General features: G+C 42.4%; 1 protein-coding gene across 2 annotated transcripts in view; it reads left to right on the forward strand.

Moving 5' to 3' along the window:
- The window catches only part of PDE6A (phosphodiesterase 6A), a 219,093-nt gene extending 202,101 nt beyond the window's left edge, over positions 1–16,992 (forward strand). For both annotated transcript variants that reach the window (XM_068277126.1, XM_068277127.1), the window contains 3 exons: positions 1,669–1,752; positions 13,127–13,283; positions 16,858–16,992. In XM_068277126.1, the coding sequence (XP_068133227.1) occupies positions 1,669–1,752; positions 13,127–13,283; positions 16,858–16,943 (327 nt within the window). In that variant the 3' untranslated portion in view covers positions 16,944–16,992. The remainder of the gene's footprint in view (positions 1–1,668; positions 1,753–13,126; positions 13,284–16,857) is intronic.
- The last annotated feature ends 3,897 nt before the right edge of the window (positions 16,993–20,889 follow it).

Below are 20,889 nucleotides of genomic sequence, written 5' to 3' on the forward strand. Positions count from 1 at the left end.
CAAAAGATTAAAATATTTTGCTTTTGATTTAAACCTTTACACATACTGCCATCCTGTAATTGATTCTTATCCTGAAAACACAACTTATATACAGCTCGACATCAGAAGGGAGCATAGAGATGGTTTTATTAATATAGATCAAAGTTATTAAAAGGTGAAAAAGTTATCTACCTAGCAAGATCTATTGAGAAACACGCATACCTTGGCATGTCTGACCTAGCATGAAGAATCCATGGATAGCCTGGATTATCCAGGAATCAAGATTCACTCAGTTCAGTTGTTGAAGCAGAACATTTGCAAAGATACGTATTATTTTCACATAAATCCTCACGAGAATAAAAAATGTTTATCTCTGTTCAATCCTACATCTCCAGTTTTGAGCCTTTCTTTACAATTTGTGTTCCATGCCATCCCATACCTTTGTGAATTGAAATTACTCATATCTGCAGTAAGATGAAGGTCATTCAAGTTATGCATTTGGCTGCAGATATGTGCTGCTATAGGAATGTCAGTTTAATTCTTGTTAAGGCCCTGTTCTCACTTGGGCACTCCCTGGCCACCCATGGGATTACTCACACTGCGGCGATTGTAATTTTCCCCAATCGCAATCTTGCTGCATGCAGTACTTTCCCGGAGATTGCAAAAAAATAACAATAATAGTAATGCAAAATCGCGCAATACGCAGTTCCGAGCGTGAATGGAATGATACTATATATGCTCATTCACCTACATAGAATTTGCACACTTATACACTCCTACAGGTAGATAAGTCCAAGTGTGCAATAGCAATGACTCACATGACAAAGGCGTGGATACGCCGAAACACGTCGTGAAGTCATTGCACACGATTACCAGAGGGAAGGCGCCCGTTGTCCCCCACCACCTGGGACATCCATCCGCTGCAGACCACAGAGGAGGAACAGGTTGACTTGCCACCCATGGTTGTCTGATTGGGATTTTAACCCATGATATGCTCAGTTTTACTGTCTTTTAGTAAGTGTTTTGTTTTTTCCATATGAGATACACCCACTTACAAATGAAATGTTGCTATGGAAGGAAAAGATTAATGTCAAAATGGCCTCCAATGGTTGTGGGATGAGGGGAATTATGGTTAGGCGTCACTGTTGTTAAAGATCTGAAATGCTGAAGTTTTATGCAGTGTCAGGGGACTCCTGTACATGAACTAGATTCTCTGCCATGATGGTCCTAATCCTTGGCTGAGTGTTGCAACATTCCCTCATTCAGAACTGATATAAGTGGATGGAGTTTGAACCAGAGTCACAAGTACAAAACCAACCAATCACTCAACACATTTGATATTTTATAATTAACATTTAATAGATTCAGATGGGGTCTTGTGACACCAATTTCAAAAATAAAATACATTGAGTAAATTGTATTTCTTTTTTTAAATACTTGGTTAACATTGGTGAGTAACCCAGGATCCTTTTAGCTGAGACAACAATCCAACTTTACATTACAGTTCTACAGCTCCAAAAAACAGAATTCTTGGCAAATCAGTACTCAGACATTAGCTATGTAATATAAACATCTGCATAGGTTCCTATGTTAGGGTGCTGACCTGAACTTAGCCTAGGCTGACAGAAGGTAATGCGCCCCCCCCCCCTTTCAAATGTATATATTATCGTATTCTCTGTCTTCTTATAGCCAATGATGGACAGGAACAAAGCGGATGAGCTACCGAAGCTGCAGTGTGGTTTCATTGATTTCGTCTGTACATTTGTATACAAGGTATGTCTTTCTTTTGGTCATACTATTAGCAGACAAAGTACAGGTAAAATAAAGTGCCAGAATTTAATATACAATTTACCATATAGATTAATATACCACTGAAGATAATTCTTTATATAGTAGACACTAGTTAGATATTTTAATATTTTTTTTGAGGTTTTGGTAGTTATTGTTAAGTAATTACATTATTAGTATTATAGTACAACCACAGATGCCAGATTGAAATTGCATGAGGTGAGGCAGCACTGGGCAATATAAACAAGGTAGCAACTCAATAGAGAGCAAGAACAGAGACAGACTATATGAATGTCTACCAATCTAGTTGCCACCCGGCGACGGTAGACATATAACAACAGAACAGACCAGAGTGAGAAAGCCAATCGCAAGAGAGGCGATTGCTATCAGAAACACAAGACTGAGCAAAGACAGAGCATGAATAGAGTAAAGGAAGACACAGCAAATAACTACAATCTGAACACCAAGGATAATAACAAATGAACTAACTAAACGCGGTCACTGCACGTTATGCGCAACAGTGACAAGCGCGTTAATAGCATGGTCACGGCACGAGAAGCGCAACAGTGACAAACTTACCAATTCTGACTAACAAATGAACACGGAAAACAAAGACAAACCGATAGCGGGAGCGCTCTCTAACCGGTTGCCTAACACCAGACAACAGCAAGCGTTCGTTCCAGACAAAACAGACTGATGGAGTCACCAGTAGCAACCGCTGCCAAGGTTATACTCCAAGACACAGACAAGGGAGATCCACCACCTCTAGAGCTAGGGTGAATGCGATCAAGGAACAGGACTGAACGATTCACTATCAGCCACCGCTGGAGTGCAATCGCAAGGACAGGACAAGACAAGACTAGGCAGTACAAATAATACACAAAACTGACTGCACTAGTAGGAGTGCAAAATGCACTCTCCAAGAATTAACTACACTAGGATATTATAGCAACAAGATACAAAGAGACTGAGGCTCTAAGGTCAGTCTCACAAAACAGAACCTATGACGAGCCAGGAATTCTGGGAGGAAGTGACATTTGTACTGAAAACCTTCAAGGGAAGCAGAAATGCAATTTGCAAGATAAGTGGATGCAAATCAGTCACCACAGCAGCAAGCCTCCCGAATCTTGCAAGCTGACAAAAAGGCCTCTTTTCCCTGGACTGAACTATGCAGCCTGCATAGGAAACCAACAAACTGTCCAGAGAATCAAGGCCAGCAGAGCGGATTCTGACAGTGTGTCTTGTTTTGGTTTCCCATAGCTTCTAATATTAGAGTACAATAAGAAAAAAAAATTATGTTGTACATTCCAGACATATTTTAAATAATTGATAATTTACTTTGGAACACGGTCTCATAATTATAGTAATATCACAGGGTCACAGCCAGAAACCATTAAATATAAATACTACACAAGTGTTGATATATCCAAACTGTTTGTTATTTAACGTTATTTGATTCCAAACCTCATGTGCTGTATAAACCCAGAACTTCCTAGTTATTAAAATAATTAAGGCAAGGTTCACACTTATTCTTGCTTAATAATTTTTTCGCATGCATTTTTTTACATTAATATTTGCGTTCATATGCAAATGTTTGTGCACAATTTTTTATAGAAGGTAATGAAAGTCAATTGTAATTCGCATTTGATGTGCTAAATTATGCTGCAAGGAGTATGTTTTTTTCAGCCGTGCAAAAATGTGAATGCAAAACCACAAATTTTAGCAGAGGTGCAATTCTCCATTGAGTTTTATTAGATGTGGGGAGAACGTGTTTTTTTTGCAATTGCACAAAACACACGCAAATTTTAGTGTGAGCCCTGCCTAAAGGAAATAGGCAGTTCCTGAATCCTGTCTTCATGCAAAATCTTTACCTGTATAACATATACTAATCATCAGGGTCGTAACTGGGGGGAGCAGCCCCTGCAACTGGAGAGGGGCCCAGAGGTGTGGGGGGCCCACCAGTGACCTTCCCTTTCTCCAGATCAGGTGATTTTGTGGCTATACATGTTATGGGTGTGAAGATCCTGATAACCACACTTGTTTTATGAGCCGTGTCAGATGGGCCCCCTGGCTGTGAGGGTCACCAAGAAGAGTCAAAGGAAGGGTTGACTCTTTGAAGGGTGCCCCTTCAAAGTTTTGCTGGGGGCCCCTTGATTTGTAGTTACACCCCTGCTAATCATAGCAGATTATATCCCTACAGAATGATCCTAAAGATAGATTATAACGCAGATTGAAATATGGAAGCTTATTTTGTATATTACAACCACCAATATCATCAAAAGACAAGAAACGTCTCTTGAAATGTTCCATAGCATGATATGTCTGAAATGAAAGTGTACAATGTGCATAGGTTTGCAATACAAGGAGGAAAGTGCAGGGTTAGTACATTACTCCAGGCTCAATCACGACATGCAAGTAATTGTGATATTAGACTGCAGAGGTAGTCATCATGAATTAAATCAGTTATGTCAAACCGGTCCTACGAGGGCCAGGGTCCTCACACATTTTTGACACGGCTCAAATTCATTGATGGGTCTGAATCAGGAAAGGTGTAGGCCATCAGGTAGAACACATTCGTCTCTTTCTCAGTCCATCCCAAACACTGGCATGGATCTGGCCCTCCAGGCCTGGAGTTCGACACGTGATTTAAATGAAGCCTGTTAACTGGAGACACAGGAAGCCTAACGCCAATTAACGCCGCCCGTATGAGTACAAATAAATGACCCTCTTGAGTAATTTACTCACAAACTAGGTAAAGTATCACAAGGGCTAAAAATGGAGTACTGTACATATATTCAGGGATTACTAGGTTAGATTTCCAGAATCCTCCCATGGTTTTGGGTACAGAATTTGCATACACACCATCCAGGGCAAGACTAATAACCCACCCTGCTGCTTTCATGCCCATGGGCCAGAGGGCCATCCAGCATGAGATGTAGCTGGATGCAGGGCACAGTGACCCTCTTTCAATATGATCCGGCACCTGGATGCAGCACTAAGCAAAGTGGTCATATATTCCACCCAACAATATATCTCATCTAGTCACGTTCATCAGACTGACCCTCCCTGCTTACAATGGGGCAAATTAGTAACGTTTTTTAATAATTCATTGTGGCCTGTTGTATTATGTAGGTAATAATTGTGGCTAATCATCAGCTGACCAAGCCAATTATTCACAAAAACTATTAACAGGCACAGCAAGAGGCAGTCAGAAACGAAGCAGGTGAGTGAGCTCCATGCACCAAAACCAGGCGCTCCATAGCAGCAATGTTATGGTGCCCGAGAGCGTAAGGGTAATTTGGGCTCCAGAGGTTGCCGGCCCCCAATTGCATTTTATCAGTTACTACAACTCGGAGGGGGAATGTAGTTTTGAACGCCGCTGAGGAGTTTTGCGGAAGCAGGGAGAGACGTCATTTGGGTCTCCCGGCACCCAACTCACCGGTGACGTGACAATACGTACGCTTCAGATATTCAGTCCTACACCATGGTCCCCGTTATAGTAACCATTCATGGTTCACTTGAACCAGACAGTGTTCGATCACTCCGAGATCTGATAAATAGAACATTATTAATTCTACTAGCTTGTCCACTCACTCTCAGTTAGCTTTATACAGAGTTACAGATTACCCAGCAAGCTCATGGTGAACCAGAACTCCAAGGAGTGTCTAAGGGGCAACAATGGTCTAAAAAGCCCTCTACTAAAATACTATGTAAAACAAGTTCTGGAGGTGGGTTTAGCTTACAGGTACAACAAAGGATGATTTGCATATTCAGCAGTGATGCATCATGGGATACATTATATGCTCACTCCAACCTGAATAATCACAAATATCTTGTTTTAAGAAGGCAAACACTTGTTTTTTTAGCTTTATACAGAAAGGCAATCAAGTATAATGCCTGATCTCCCTTTTAACTAGTGCACTGATTAAAGGTTGGGCATGCTAGGGGCAATAAATCCCTGGTAAATTCAATCAAAGTGACTGATTTGGCTGTAAAAACTGACCTGCATGTGGCCAACCTAATGATGAGAATACACGGTTCGTTTCTGCCGTGCGTTTCTCCTCTCGATCGTTTTTGCCGCTCGATTCTGCAGTCGATTCTCATCTTCTGCTCGTTTTTGTTATCTTTTTCCATTCACTTCTATCAGAAATCGAGAGGCGAGAGAATCGAAAGGGAGATCGGACATGCCGGAAATTGGCCTCAATTCACTAACCTTAACTCCTGTCTTAAATAACTCTTCTGAGCTGTTTTACAGTTATCACCATGGTGATATAATTGTGATAACTGTAAAACAGCTCAGAAGAGTTATTAAAGACAGGAGTTAAGCTTAGTGAATTGAGGCCAATTGTCTACCGAACCATCTAACTACCCAAAAAACGAACCGTATATTCCCAGCATAACAGCACTTGGAATGCAGTGGCGTCCCTACCATAGTGCGCAGGGGGGCGGAGCGCACCGGGTGTCAGACACCCAGGGGGGTGTCACCACGACCCCCCACAGCAGCACAGCAGGAGGGAGAAGCAGGGCTAGAAGGAGGGGCAGTGGGGGCAGCGGTGGGGAGGGGGGAAATATCCCCCCCCTCCCTCACCTGGGACCCCTCCTTCTGCCTCTCTCCCCCTCCAGAATAGCGGCGACAAGTGTGGGCGGCCGGAGGCATATGAACAATTACTCACCTGATTTCCGCGTTCCAAGCGTGGAGCGCAGCGTCATGACGTCACAGGTCTCTGTCTTCAATGCCGCCCACTGTGCTTCCTGATTAGTGGAAGCACAGTGGGCGGCATTGGAGGCGGAGACCTGTAACGTCATGACGCTGGGAACGCGGAGATTAGGTGAGTAATTGTCTATACGCCTCCGGCCGCCCCGCACTTGTCGCAGCTATTCTGGAGGGGGAGAGAGAGGCAGAAGGAGGGGTCCCAGGTGAGGGAGGGGGGGATATTTCCCCCCTCCCCACCGCTGCCCCTTCTTCTAGTGCTGCTTCTCCCCCTCCTGGGCATCTTTACTGGGGGGGGGAACTGTACTAGCTATACTGGGGGCAGCTATACTGGGGGCAGCTATACTGGGGGCAACTATACCAGCTATACTGGGGGCAACTATACCGGGGGCAGCTATACTGGGGGCAACTATACCAGCTATACTGGGGGCAACTATACTGGGGGCAACTAAACTAGCTATACTGGGGGCAACTATACCAGCTATACTGGGGGCAACTATACCAGCTATACTGGGGGCAACTATACCAGCTATACTGGGGGCAACTATACCAGCTATACTGGGGGCAGCTATACTGGGGGCAACTATACCAGCTATACTGGGGGCAACTATACTGGGGGCAACTATACTGGGGGCAACTAAACTAGCTATACTGGGGGCAACTAAACTAGCTATACTGGGGGCAGGTATACAAGCTATACTGGGGGCAGGTATACAAGCTATACTGGGGGCAGCTATACTGGGGGCAGGTATACTAGTTATACTGGGGGCAGCTATACTGGGGGCAACTAAACTAGCTATACTGGGGGGGGGCAACTAAACTAGCTATACTGGGGGGCAACTATACTAGCTATACTGGGGGCAACTAAACTAGCTATACTGGGGGCAACTATACCAGCTATACTGGGGGCAACTATACCATCTATACTGGGGGCAACTATACCAGCTATACTGGGGGCAACTATACCAGCTATACTGGGGGCAACTATACCAGCTATACTGGAGGCAACTATACTAGCTATACTGGGGGCAACTATACCAGCTATACTGGGGGCAACTATACCAGCTATACTGGGGGCAGCTATACTGGGGGCAACTAAACTAGCTATACTGGGGGCAACTAAACTAGCTATACTGGGGGCAGGTATACTAGCTATACTGGGGGAAGCTATACTGGGGGCAGGTATACTAGCTATACTGGGGGCAGCTATACTGGGGGCAACTAAACTAGCTATACTGGGGGCAACTTAACTAGCTATACTGGGGGGCAACTAAACTAGCTATACTGGGGGGCAACTAAACTAGCTATACTGAGGGCAGGTATACTAGCTATACTGGGGGCAGCTATACTGGGGGCAACTATACTAGCTATACTGGGGGCAACTAAACTAGCTATACTGGGGCAACTAAACCAGCTATACTGGGGCAACTAAACCAGCTATACTGGGGGCAACTATACTAGCTTCACTGGGGGCAACTATACTGGGGGAAACTACTAGCTCTACTGGGGCAACTATACTAGCTAATACTTTAAATTACAGTTAGCTCCGCCCTCATCCGGTCATGACCACGCCCATTTTTTGCCGCGAAGCACGCCGCAGGTTGTGGCCACTCCCATTTTTAAGGGGGGGGGGTGTCTTTTAATACCCAGCACTGGGTGCCAAATGCCCTAGGTACGCCACTGTTGGAATGTAGGGGTGTACATTACCAGGAGGCCTAGGTGTAGATACTTAGTTTTTTTACTCCAACTTCTAAAACCCACTGACCAATTAATTATCTGAACATTAAATATTCACATTCTTCATCTTTATGACAACTCAGACCAACGTAAGGAATTCTATTTGCTTTTACTGCAGGATGTACTTTTTTAATTTGTGCTGGAACAGCTTGTTCCCTGCACTATAAGACAGAGTGCCCCAGTCTGGCATGTTTATTGGAATAGACCAGATCGTGACAAACCTTGCTTTATCTTTCTTATCACACACTTCTTTGGTTGTGCACCTATGGCTTTACTGCAGAACTGCTATAAACATCCAGTTGGACTATTCATGCCAATTCTTGTCTCAGCAGTACCTGGGACATCTGTAACAAGAGCACGCAAACAGAACACAATGTACAGTGGCATAACAAATAGCCGCAGGTAACAACACAAGGGTCAGCTATGCGTAGCAGAATACCGAGAACTCCCAGGCAGCAGTTCTGAACAAGAATTCATCCTGTCACTTCACAATGACTTTCAACAATTCTTAAAGGGAGAGCACTGTAGAATGAGCATTTGTATTCATTGTAATACTATTATAATGTTTACTGGTTTAATTTTTTGGTATTTAATAAGATATGTCTCTGTTTATTAACCTCTTGAGGACTGCAGTGCTAAACCCCCCTAGTGACCAGGCCATTTTTAGTAAAATTGGCCTCTGCAGCTTTAAGGCTAAGCTGCAGGGCCGCACAACACAGAACACAAGTTATCCCCCCCCCCCTTTTCTCCCCACCAACAGAGCTCTCTGTTGGTGGGGTCTGATCGCTCCCCCCATGTTTATATATTTTTTTTTTATAAATATTATTGTTGCTGTTTTTATTTTTTTTAAAAACCTGTTTCTTTAATTATCTACCCTCCCTCCCCACAGCCATAATTGGCGATTGGCTGTCATAGGCTTCTGCCTATGAGAGCCAATCGCTCTCTTGTCCCCAGTGCAGCTCTGCTGCTGATCGCAGCGCTGCAGGCATGTAAATAGACGGCGATCACGCCGTCTAACAGTCTAACAGTCTCCTTGCCGCTCGGAGACTGAAGGCGGGGCAGAGCTCCACCCCCCAAGCAGGAGATGCGCGCGATCTCCTGCAAAACAGAGTCCCAGGACTTTACGCCAATCGGCATTAGGCGGTCCTGGGGCTGCCGCCACGGCCACGCCCATCGTCGTGACGCGGTCGGCAAGAGGTTAAGAAGTTAAGCCTCACACACATGTATGAGGACTATATCCCTTGGGCAACATTGCAGGACAGACGCTGTGCAGACACATTACTAGCCTGTAGGGAGGAGAAAGGGCCGCAAAGCTCTCGCCCAGCAGTTGGTTGAATTGATCCACCCACCTGATGGCTGGCCGAGTCATCCGGGGCTGCTGTACACACGCTAGATTCTCAACATAGTCTGTTGTTATTGGCCACCTTGGCTGAGTTTCACCTAGCCTGTGTACAAAACTTAAAGGGAATCCAAGGTTAAAGGAATATGGAGGCAGACATGTTTATTTCCATGTAAATAATGCACATTGCCTGGCTGTCCTTCTGATCCTCTGCCTCTAATATTTTAAGCCATAGACCCTGAACATGCTTATTTCAGGTGTGTGATTTAGACCGTACTGACCAGAAAGACCAGCAGGACTGCCTTGCAACTGGTACCATTTAACTACTTGACGACCGCCCCACGCCAATGGGTGTGGCCATGGTGGCTGCCCCAGGACCGCGTATCGCCAATTGGCGTCAAGTCCTAGGGCTCTAATTTGCATGAGAGCTCATGCTCGGAGGGCGGAGCTCCGCTCCCTCTTCAGTCTCCGAGCGGCCATTGCCGCTTGGGAGACTGTTAGACAGCGTGATCGCCGTCTATTTACTTGTACAGCGCTGCGACCTGCAGCAGCGCTGTACTGGGGACAGCCGTGTGACACGGCTGTCCCCCTGGGGACAAGAGAGCGATCGGCTCTCATAGGTAGAAGCCTATGACAGCCGATCGCGTGATTGGCTGGCTGGGGGGAGGGAGGGGATTTGTTGAAAAATAAAAAAAGAAGAATTAGTAAAAAATAAATTTAAAAAAATTAACAAATATTTATTGAAACATAAATAAACACAAGGGGGGGGGGGGGGGGGGTGATCAGACCCCACCAACAGAGAGCTCTGTTGGTGGGGAGAAAAGGGGGGGGGATCACTTGTGTGCTGAGTTGTACGGGCCTGCAGCTATGCCTTAAAGCTGCAGTGGCCCATTTAGTTAAAGTTGCTCTGGTCTGGGGGGTTTTCCACTGCAGTCCTCAAGTGGTTAAAAGGTAATGAATATAGCAGCTTCCATGGGTCTCACACCTCGGGTTCCTTTTAAGAAATTAGATGCATTTAATCACAATTTCAAACATTTGTATTATTATTATTATTAAAATTATATAGCTCCATTATCCTCCATATTCCTGTACAGAGTAAGAAACAAACATGGTTACACAAAAAATACATACACTGGTACATAATACAGAAATGGTAGACAACATAATTGTTTAAGTAAAAATTGTATAGCGATTAACAAAATGTACATCAACTTAAAAGACACAAAAGGTTAGAGAACCCTGTCCTTGCAAGCTTACAATATGAAGGAATAGGGAGGAAACAAGAGGTGGGGTTATAAGTAGGGTTTTGGTGTGTTGTGTTATTAGGTTGTATCCAGAAAGAAGCAGGGCAGTTTCTAGGCTTAATTGCTCCCCGGTTTAAAAATTGCACCCCCCCCCCCTCATGGGCTTGAGAACGTTATTTGTTATGTGGTATTTAGCCCCCTGTATAGGTAGCCAGGCATAGGTCCCCCCAAAATAGGTAGCCAGGTATAGGTGCCCCCAGTCAGGGGCATTTTTAGGCATAGGCAGGACAGGCCACTGCCTGGAGTACCATTGGTCCTGGGCAGGCACCATGCACCTGAGTAAGCCCCTGAGCTAAACCAAAAAAAGTGAAGCCACGCCTCTCGGTTGAAGCTATGCCCCCACGAGTGTTTGTACCTCCTTCTGTCCCCTTGTGGCGGTCAGGTGTTTTCAATCTCAGGATTGGTCATACATTGTATATTCATACAGGGTCATGGTTTGGACCTTGGAGTTTACTGAAACAAGATTCTATTGCACCACAAACAATGGACAGATTCCAGGTTGGCAAATAATTGCATTTTCTGGAAATTCATAGCTGGCTGCAATTTGCACTGGAAAGATAATTTTCTTACATTACAAAAAATCTATTGCAGCACTGATACATAGTGATGAGCCTACATTTCTCATTTGCTTCATTTAGAATCATGATTTTCAATTACAACACATCTAATTTGCAATTTTTGGAAAATTCGTAATTAATTTTGTCATAATTTGTAATGCCACCTTATTATTTCATATTAAATCGTAGTTACAAAAACTATTATAACTATGGAAATTATTCATATAGTTGTATTTATACTAAATGATGCATCATTTTTTGCAATTACAATTTTGTATTATGATCCTAATTACGGAAATTAGGCACAATTCTGAGAAATCGTAATTAGCACATTATGATCATTACTACAGGTACTGATATACTTTTGTGGCAATTTTTAAGGAAAGTGGAGATTCAGTCTACATAGGGAAGAGTCATGAGTGTGTTTGGGAGCCCCGAGCTCCTCTTCTAGATCCACTTCTAGATGATTTCAGTTGTCGGGATTACATTTTTACTCCCTTATCTTTTCTATCCAGTCTGATACAATGATGACAAGGCCCTTTGGTCTGAATACTGGAAGCACAGAGACTGTATCTATTGCATTCATATTATATACACAGTAACAGCGAAGTGCACAGTACATAATATTTTTTCAAACATGCTTTGAGTCCTACGGGAGAAAAGCGCTTTACAAATGTTATTTGTTGTTGTTGTAATCAGTACTGTCCCACATTATTAGGTAACTTTACAGTGCACCTTTGGTAAAATAGAAAAAAAGTGAGGTACGCTAATAAACGTTATACTGCCCCAACACATTTAGTAAGTAATACAACTTACTAGAACCTTTTAGAGCTGGGCTCCTGCACATAGCCCCCTTGCAGAAAATAGCCTCAGGTTTTTTCTATATCTCCATCTGCCAAACAGGACTCTGGTAAGCCTGATTACTTACACATTGGCTATCATTCATAAAGGAGCTGTCGGTATGGAGAATCAGTGCGGGAAAACACCGCTGGCGGTGTTTTAGACTTCTGGGTGGGCATTCATAAAAAAGTATCCATGTGCGGTAGCAGTGCGGAGATTCCCCGAACTAGGCTGGCGGTAGGCAGGCGGAGACACGGAAGCTGCTGAGCTGATACATTTCTCCGTGTTCCGCTCTACTGCAGCTGCCTGGGAGGTCTGTGTGTCTCCATTCACTTACATTGTTATCGCCACATCAGAGGCAGCGGTACTTCCCGACCTCACACCGCTTGCGGTGAGCTTCATGAATCAACATTTTGCTACATTTGTACCGATAATCACCGCACAAGGCGGTGATTTATCACTCTGCTCGGTAGTGTAATTTTTTCATGCGGAAAGAGCCATTATGAATTGCTGACTTTGCTGAGTGTTCGGTAAAGTCAGCTGTTTTAAGCATTTCCGCATGCGGAAATGCTTTATGAATGATAGCCATTGTGTTGAGGAATTATACCTTGTATTCATTAGTGTACCTAACATTTCATTTTGCCAGAGGTGCATTTTATCAGAGGGTAAAAAAGGGGGCAAGTGAACCTGTGTCTGACCTTCTGACTAATAGTGGTTCTGAGTTCCACTGCTGTATGAAGAACTAAGGAGAGAATAACCAAATGTATATGTTGATGTTCGTCCAACTTTATACTGATTACACTGCATCTTCATTAGTCAATACGCAATTGAGCATGTAACCAACTAGGACATGGTGCTTGTTTTAATCTAGGAGTTTTCACGATTTCATCCCGAGATACAACCAATGTATGACAATATCATCAACAATAAAAAAGAATGGAAAGCTTTGGCTGATGAGTATGATGCAAAAATGAAGGCTTTGGAAGAAGAAAGGATGAAGAGGGAAGGTATCCAGCCACCAAAACCAGGTATGCCTAAAAGATAACATGTTTTGGCAAATTATTATTATTATTATTTAGTATTTATATAGCGCCGACATATTACGCAGCGCTGTACAGTGTATATATATATATCTTGTCACTAACTGTCCCTCAAAGGAGCTCACAATCTAATCCCTACCATTGCCATATGTCTATATTATGTAGTGTAAGTACTGTAGTCTAGGGCCAATTTTTAGAGGGAGCCAATTAACTTATCTGTATGTTTTTGGAATGTGGGAGGAAACCGGAGTGCCCGGAGGAAACCCACGCAGACACGGAGAGAACATACAAACTCTTTGCAGATAGTGCCCTGGCTGGGATTCGAACCAGGGACTCAGCGCTGCAAGGCGAGAGAGCTAACCACTACGCCACCGTAGTAGTACCTTGAGCCCTGGCCTTCTTTTATATCAGCTCCCTCAACAGCATGCCTACAATATATTCACTATGCACATAGCTTCAAAGAACATGTTGGTACTGGGATTTTTTTCTCTTATTTTTGGAAGTGTTGAATATTTACACACCTCAAACAGGGAATCTCCTGCTTGCATCGTAGTTTTTAGTACTGTAAGAAGGTAAATTGTTCTATTGGGGGTTAAGAATAATGGTGTATGTATATTAGAGATGAGTGGCGGAATTCCCCCAGGCCATTTCCAGTATGCTAAAAAACAAAAAAAGAGAAGAGAAATAACTACAAAAAATCTAGCTAGATTGGAATTCTGTCTTTGTTGCATTGTAATTTATGACGCTAACTTTTCAAATTAATTGCAAAGTCCTGAAACTTGCGATGGATGTTTGAGACACTTTATACAAACACGGCACCCCTCCAGGAGTGGAATTGTTGCCGTTTTTATCTCATCAGCAGCCCCATGCTTCAGCCCACCACAGGTTCTTTTTCCCAAGTCAATTGGTGAAACCCTCAAAAGTTTAAGTGGCAGCACACATTTAAGAAGTAAACTGTGTAATATTTCCTCCCAAGGACTTTTAACTTCTTTTCCCCATACAATTTAGTATTCTAAAGGTAATTGGAAGCCCACAATATGGGGCTCCACCCCGTGAGCAATACAAGCTAATATTTTATTTTTTTTACTTCAAATTTCTATTGAGTTTTTATCTTACTCATCATAAATGCACAATAAACAACAGTACATTGGTGAAACAAGAAAGAAACTACAACTGCAACCAAGATTAGTCACAATAATAAGCAAGACATAACAAGTGAGGAAAAAAAAAAAAGCATAGGTCATGATTAATAGAGAGGGCAGTTCATAACACACTAACCAACAGGATATCATCACAGATGCTGCACTCCTGGCCAGGGCCACGACAGTCCCCAAAACAGAGATCTCTAAATATATTCAAATTCAAACAACAGGATTTCACCACCCAAGAGCCAATTGTCACAGATTTTGACATATCTACATGGATAATTCGATCTCTCAGAGGTGATTTTTTCCATTATATAAATGTAATGTATTCTCCGAACCAATTCTGTTAGGGATGGGGGTAAAGACCTCCAAGTCCTAGCAAACTAACATTTTTCTATAACATTGGTAACTAGAATTAAAATGGGGAGAAAAAAACCCTCTCCCTCACACCTTTGCCAAGCACTTATCCCCACCTATGGTGCCCAAGAGGAGAGGGTAACTACTCCCACACAAGTGGGAGAAGGCCATGGCAGATGGCTTCTAGTTGAATCTGAAAGGCCTCCCACTAGACAGAATAAGTACCCCTTACACTAAGGGTTAAAGAAAAAAAAACACACACTGAGGGCTGGTGCATGCCAGAAGTGCTTTTCTGAGCGCTTTGTGATTTTAAAAGCTCCTGCTAATTTTATCCTATGTGTGTGTTCTCACTGGAGCGATGTGATGTTGTAAATCCCCCATAGCATTGCATTAGCAAGAGCTATTAAAATCTCTAGCACTTAAAAAGCTCTTGTAGTGTGCAACAGCCCATACTCATCTTTTATTGTCTTAAAGCGGATCCGAGATTAAAAACTAACTATAACAAGTAACTTGTCTATATATCTTATCTAAAGTTTAGTTAGTTTACACAGCAAATCTGTCTGCATACAGCTTTAACAGTTTTTGATGATTTATTCCTGTGATACAATGAGAGTGGCCATATTCTGTTTTTGTCATCATTACACAGGTAATCTGCAACTGCATCTCCACCCCTCAGCCTGTGAAAAATGCACTTCCCCCTCCCCTCTGCCTCTGAAATCTCTGGCTAGTAACCTCCTCCTACTCCTGCCCAGACTGAGCTCCCATAAGCCCTTGCTACAGGGGTCTGAGTGCCTTGGCGTTTTGGAGAAGCTGTGGGTGTGAGAGAAATTTCAGCAAAAGTCCGCATTGGAATGCGGAAATCGGTAGCGGAAAGCGGAATTGATAGCGGTAATCGACAATGGCGGAAATCGGATTTTACGCAGAAGCAGAAATTGGCATTTCCAATCATCCCTATCCACCACATACTGCTGATTACTCCATTTGCCAGGACCTTTATGTGTGAGCAATTATATTATACACAGGGCCACAGGGACTCCTTGCCAGCAGCTATGGTTAGGTTTACCTAAACATTATGGGGAAAGTATACCATAATTGAAGGAACCCGTCCACCAAGGCAGGGGCAGCCGTGATAATGGGTCTACTCATTCATTAAAACTTTCCCATTTACCGTAGCTAAATCTCTTCATAGTTTTGCTGTGGGTTTCCTAGGGATCTGGACAGCCATCTTAATGATTATAGTCTTCATATATAGGCTTGTTATTGCTGATAAACTCATAGCAACCTAGCAAAATAATTTATCAGCAGTGTTGTAGTGCGTAAGCAGTGGGGCATGTATGAGTCAGGAGGGCTTTAAAGGAAACCTGAGAAAACCACAGAGATCATATTATTGTGAAAATAAGTATATATATTTTTTTCCATTGTATCAGAGTTATTTACTTCAATTCTTTGTGGGAATAGATTAGGTTTACTGTGTAATTAACTTAGAAAGGCAGCACCATAGATCCCAACACAAAAATTCAGTATTCCAATCTAGCTGGAGTCCAAAATTTGATTGTACCTACAGGATTTGGTCTAAATTGAAAATTAACAGTTCAGACCATCTCTAGTTTATGTTAAATCAATATTCTTTTAGGCTCCTTTTACACTTGCATTGCGTGTGTTGTGTTATCCGGTTTTACCACAGGGTAACACAATGGCAATGCAAATGTATGGGGCCTTGCACACTTACATACCGGAAGTTTCCGAATCACTGCCAAGCTAATGCAAAGTTAACGTATGACTTCCGCAGCAACGCAGCGGTGCCAGAAGTCATTGGAATCAATGGGTGATGCATGAATTTAATTGACTGGAGCACAGTGCATAGCAGCGCAGACCAACGGGAATCCCAGTGACGTACTTCCTGCCCCTGTCAGTGCAGGGTCACATGTTTGTCATTTGTTGTGTTGCAGTGGGATGCAGCAGGAGCATTGCATCCCCACCACAACGCAAAAAATAAATATAAAACCGGCCTTAGTTATAGCAATAAAAGTTCAATTCTATTTTTCTGCTTGTCTTTACAGCCCCACCAGTAACAGGAAAAGAAAATGGCGGAAATGTTCCAGTAGCTGAACAAGCACCTCAGTCCAAAAGCTGTTCTATCTTATGAGACTGTAAATATTTTTTTTTCTTTTTCACTTTTTTTGATGGGGGGGGGGGGGGGGGGAGTAGATTACAAATACAAGAAATTATATAGACATAAGAATTGTGAAGCATTCCAATAAGCTACTTTGTTATTTGTATATAAAAAAAGAATAAATGTGTATGCAAAGATATTTTTTAGCTACATGTTGCATATGTCTGCCTCAGAAGGCGTTGATTCTTACTGACTGAAATAAGTTATGAAACTGCAATCACCAAAAAATTTCAGGTACATCTGTACAGGTAATTAATTAAGAAAATCAATAAAAACATTGGAATGAAAAACTCATTCAGGCCACAGTAGAGATCACCAGATATACAGCAAGCAAAACAATCTATGTTACTGGGCACCATAACCTTTACCTTTAACCGGCCACAGCTATACCCATGGAAAATCTAAGTATTCATAGTTACATTACTATAATTTTGAAGGTTTATATATTAAAATTTATATAAGTCAATGTTTTTAGCTGTTTCTTCATGATTCTAGGAATGACAGCCAGATTGTCTATGAATACTGGGATTAGTAACTGCAACTAGCCTCTATACCTGGATAGATCAGCAAAAACTCGGTATACAGAGGCGCCAGAGTAGAGTAAAACGTTTTAAAAACCGCTTAAAAGGAGAGGGGGATGTTAAGGTGGACTCACCTCCCTCTTACAAAAAAAGAAAACTCACTTGAGTCTCAATAAAATAGAATTGTCAAGTAATTTATTCAACTCCACAAATGCAACGCGTTTCGCGGGCGTGACCCCGCTTCCTCAGGCAAAAATGGGAGCACAACTCAGTGGGTCAAGCAATAAGTTTGAGCGCCTCTGAGAGGCGCTCAAACTTATTGCTTGACCCACTGAGTTGTGCTCCCATTTTTGCCTGAGGAAGCGGGGTCACGCCCGCGAAACGCGTTGCATTTGTGGAGTTGAATAAATTACTTGACAATTCTATTTTATTGAGACTCAAGTGAGTTTTCTTTTTTTGTAAGAGGGAGGTGAGTCCACCTTAACATCCCCCTCTCCTTTTAAGCGGTTTTTAAAACGTTTTACTCTACTCTGGCGCCTCTGTATACCGAGTTTTTGCTGATCTTCTAGTCCACCCTGGGTGGAGGGGTGCATCCCCATCTACTATCTACAGAGAGCGACTTCTTAACCTGAGTGGGGTCAGGTCCTAATGCTCCCCACCTGCATTTAAAGTGGTTGCCTATTGGTAACCCGTGTTTGTGAGTATATATATACATAAAATTGTATTGAACTCTTCATTTTACCTGACAATACTGCACCATATTGGGCTCTCGATTCTCTTCTTGTTTTTATCTATACCTGGATAGATTAACATATTCTTATCCGCTCTTCCTATTCAGTAAGCCAGCACCTGTTCAGTAAGGAGTCCTTGGGCGAGACTTCCTAACACTGCTGCTGCCTACTGAGTGTGCTCTAGTGGCTGCCTCGCAAGCGCTTTGAGTTAGACAGGAAAAAAGCGCTATACAAATACTATAATTATTATTATTATTACATGTTACATGAAACAAAGATACTGCTGCCATAAGACAGAGTGACCACTACTGTTAAATAATAAAAATATGCAAATATATTTACACCAAATAGCAAAGGTACTGCTATCCAAATCAAAATCATTCCTCTTATTTGGCATGTAAGCTTAGTTGACAATATTCCCCACCCCACGACAAACACTTTCTTATAAATGCATTCTTGCAATTTCTCTCCAGGAAGGATCTCTCACACCATTGTGAAGGCTCATCTCACTACATGAAAGGACAAGCTTGTACTAATTTCATAAATCACTTTAGAATGAAGCACACACACACCTCTTTTGTATAGTCTGCCAATGAACTGGATAAAGTAATGACGTAGCATAGGCAAGAGAGAAGAAGGGTCATATGAAACATGTTCAAGAAGCAAACTTGTGGCCAAACATTGGACAAGCCAAATCTATGCTTAGTCCCTAGCAATAGCCTTAGCCAGCAACTAAACACAGAGACAGAGGTGCCTGGCTCTTCTACTGACCACATATGCTATTGCTCCGTTGTTATTGTCTGATGAAGCGGGATCAAACCTGCAAAATGCGTTGCATATTTGGAGTTCATAAATAAAATATATTGACTGTCTTTACTACAGTCGTCGTGTGTCTACTTGGAGGAGGTAAGTCCACCACTACCTCCTCTATTTACCAAGAATTTGTTTTTTTAAAGTCATTTAGCTTCCTTTTATCCTTTTGGCGCCTCTGTTCTCCAGCAACTAAAGCATGTCATCCACTTCGAGTTGCCCCAAATCTAAGCATAGCTAGCAACAAGTATCACTATTTAAAATGGCTCGTGCTCTGCAAAATTGTAATAGCATTAGCACTCTCTGTAGGACTCTTAGTTCAAATGATTTTGTACACTCGGGCAGTTCCACAAGGCAGCAGCTGTCCAATGAGTTTCTCAGCTGCAGAATCACCCCCGAACAAAGAAGCTAAATAAAGGAACATATATACATTTTATGAGCAAACCTGCACTGTTTTAACTATAATTATACTTTTGCAATGAATAGAAGTTGCATAAGTTAAAAGTCACCTTCAATATCAATCATGTAAAACCAATTTGCTGTTGGCCATGTGGCAATCATTCTGCTGAAACCCCCGCTGGTCTGTTTGTTACTGACATTTGGAAAACAGCTCCAAGGCAGCTTGAGCACTTACAGCTTTTTACAGTAACACAGCTCGAGCCTTGTAAATGCACCACTTTACACAGCAGTAACTGGTGGACCTGATTCAGTTGGGCGCCTCCAGAAGTTTTAAAGCATCGACACCAAGTTTTCCAGAAGTGATCCAGCAAATCTTGACCAGATATTTTAAAAGTTTGTTCCTATTTGGTAGTAAAAAATGCAGACTTTACCTAGGGGAGATAAGGCTCTTGCCTTAAGCCTAGTGATGAGTCCTGTCCAGATTTGCTGGGTCTTTATGATATCCCTACTAGAGATGCTTGGAGATCTTTTGGAACTGTTTTAATAAATCTGGTCCTCAATGTTTTTCCTTTGTTCACATAGACAGCATCAACTGTTTCTGAAAATACACACATCCCACTAGACCCTATACTTCTCTATCAGAACCATTTCCAGACTTTGAAGGCACAAAAAATTGAATAAAAATACATTTGGCATCATCCCATGACTTTATTTGAGCAGACCTTTACCCACTGGTGTCTCTGAGCTAGAGGCCACGTCAGAGATTGGTATATTTGACATTTATAAACTTTTCTATGTAAAATACTATTCTTTTGTAGCGGTTCTGTTGCCAAATGTAATATCAAGATGGCATTTTTTCTTTTATTTGATTAATGGGTAGAAAACTCAGCTAGCTGTGTATTTAAACTCATCCCCACTTAATCACAATTATTTTACAGTGGAAGCAAAGTTTTTGTTTATCAAATGTTTTCTGTATTACCATATCAGCAGTCTTACCCCCAGGATCTTACCCCCAAGATTGCTGCACTTTTGACCAACAGGATAATCTTTCACTCCAGCTGCCCTTGCTATGGTCACATATAACTCAAGTAAGGGTTGCAAACTTTTGACTCATAATAGACAATTTTTAGTAAATCAAGCTAGCTCTGTTTATTAAGATTATGTTATAGTCACCAGTGATTTCTTTCCTGTAAGAGACTTCGAAATGAGTCACTTGAGCTTAATTTGCTAAAGCACCTCCCCACTAAGCTTGGTTGCTCTGGCACCTGTGTACTTTCCGTGTCATGTGACTCTACAGCACCTCGTATGTGATGCATATAAACTGAGTACACAACACAACTGTGCTGAAATTGAGCCAGTGCTGAACAGGACCCCTCCAACTTCATCTGAGATTATACAGAGGTTAGTGCAACCTCCTTACTGTTTATTCCAGTCACGTGTTGCTTTTACACCAGCTCC

This window comes from Hyperolius riggenbachi, chromosome 3, assembly GCF_040937935.1.
Source record: "Hyperolius riggenbachi isolate aHypRig1 chromosome 3, aHypRig1.pri, whole genome shotgun sequence".
NCBI classification, from domain to species: domain Eukaryota; kingdom Metazoa; phylum Chordata; class Amphibia; order Anura; family Hyperoliidae; genus Hyperolius; species Hyperolius riggenbachi.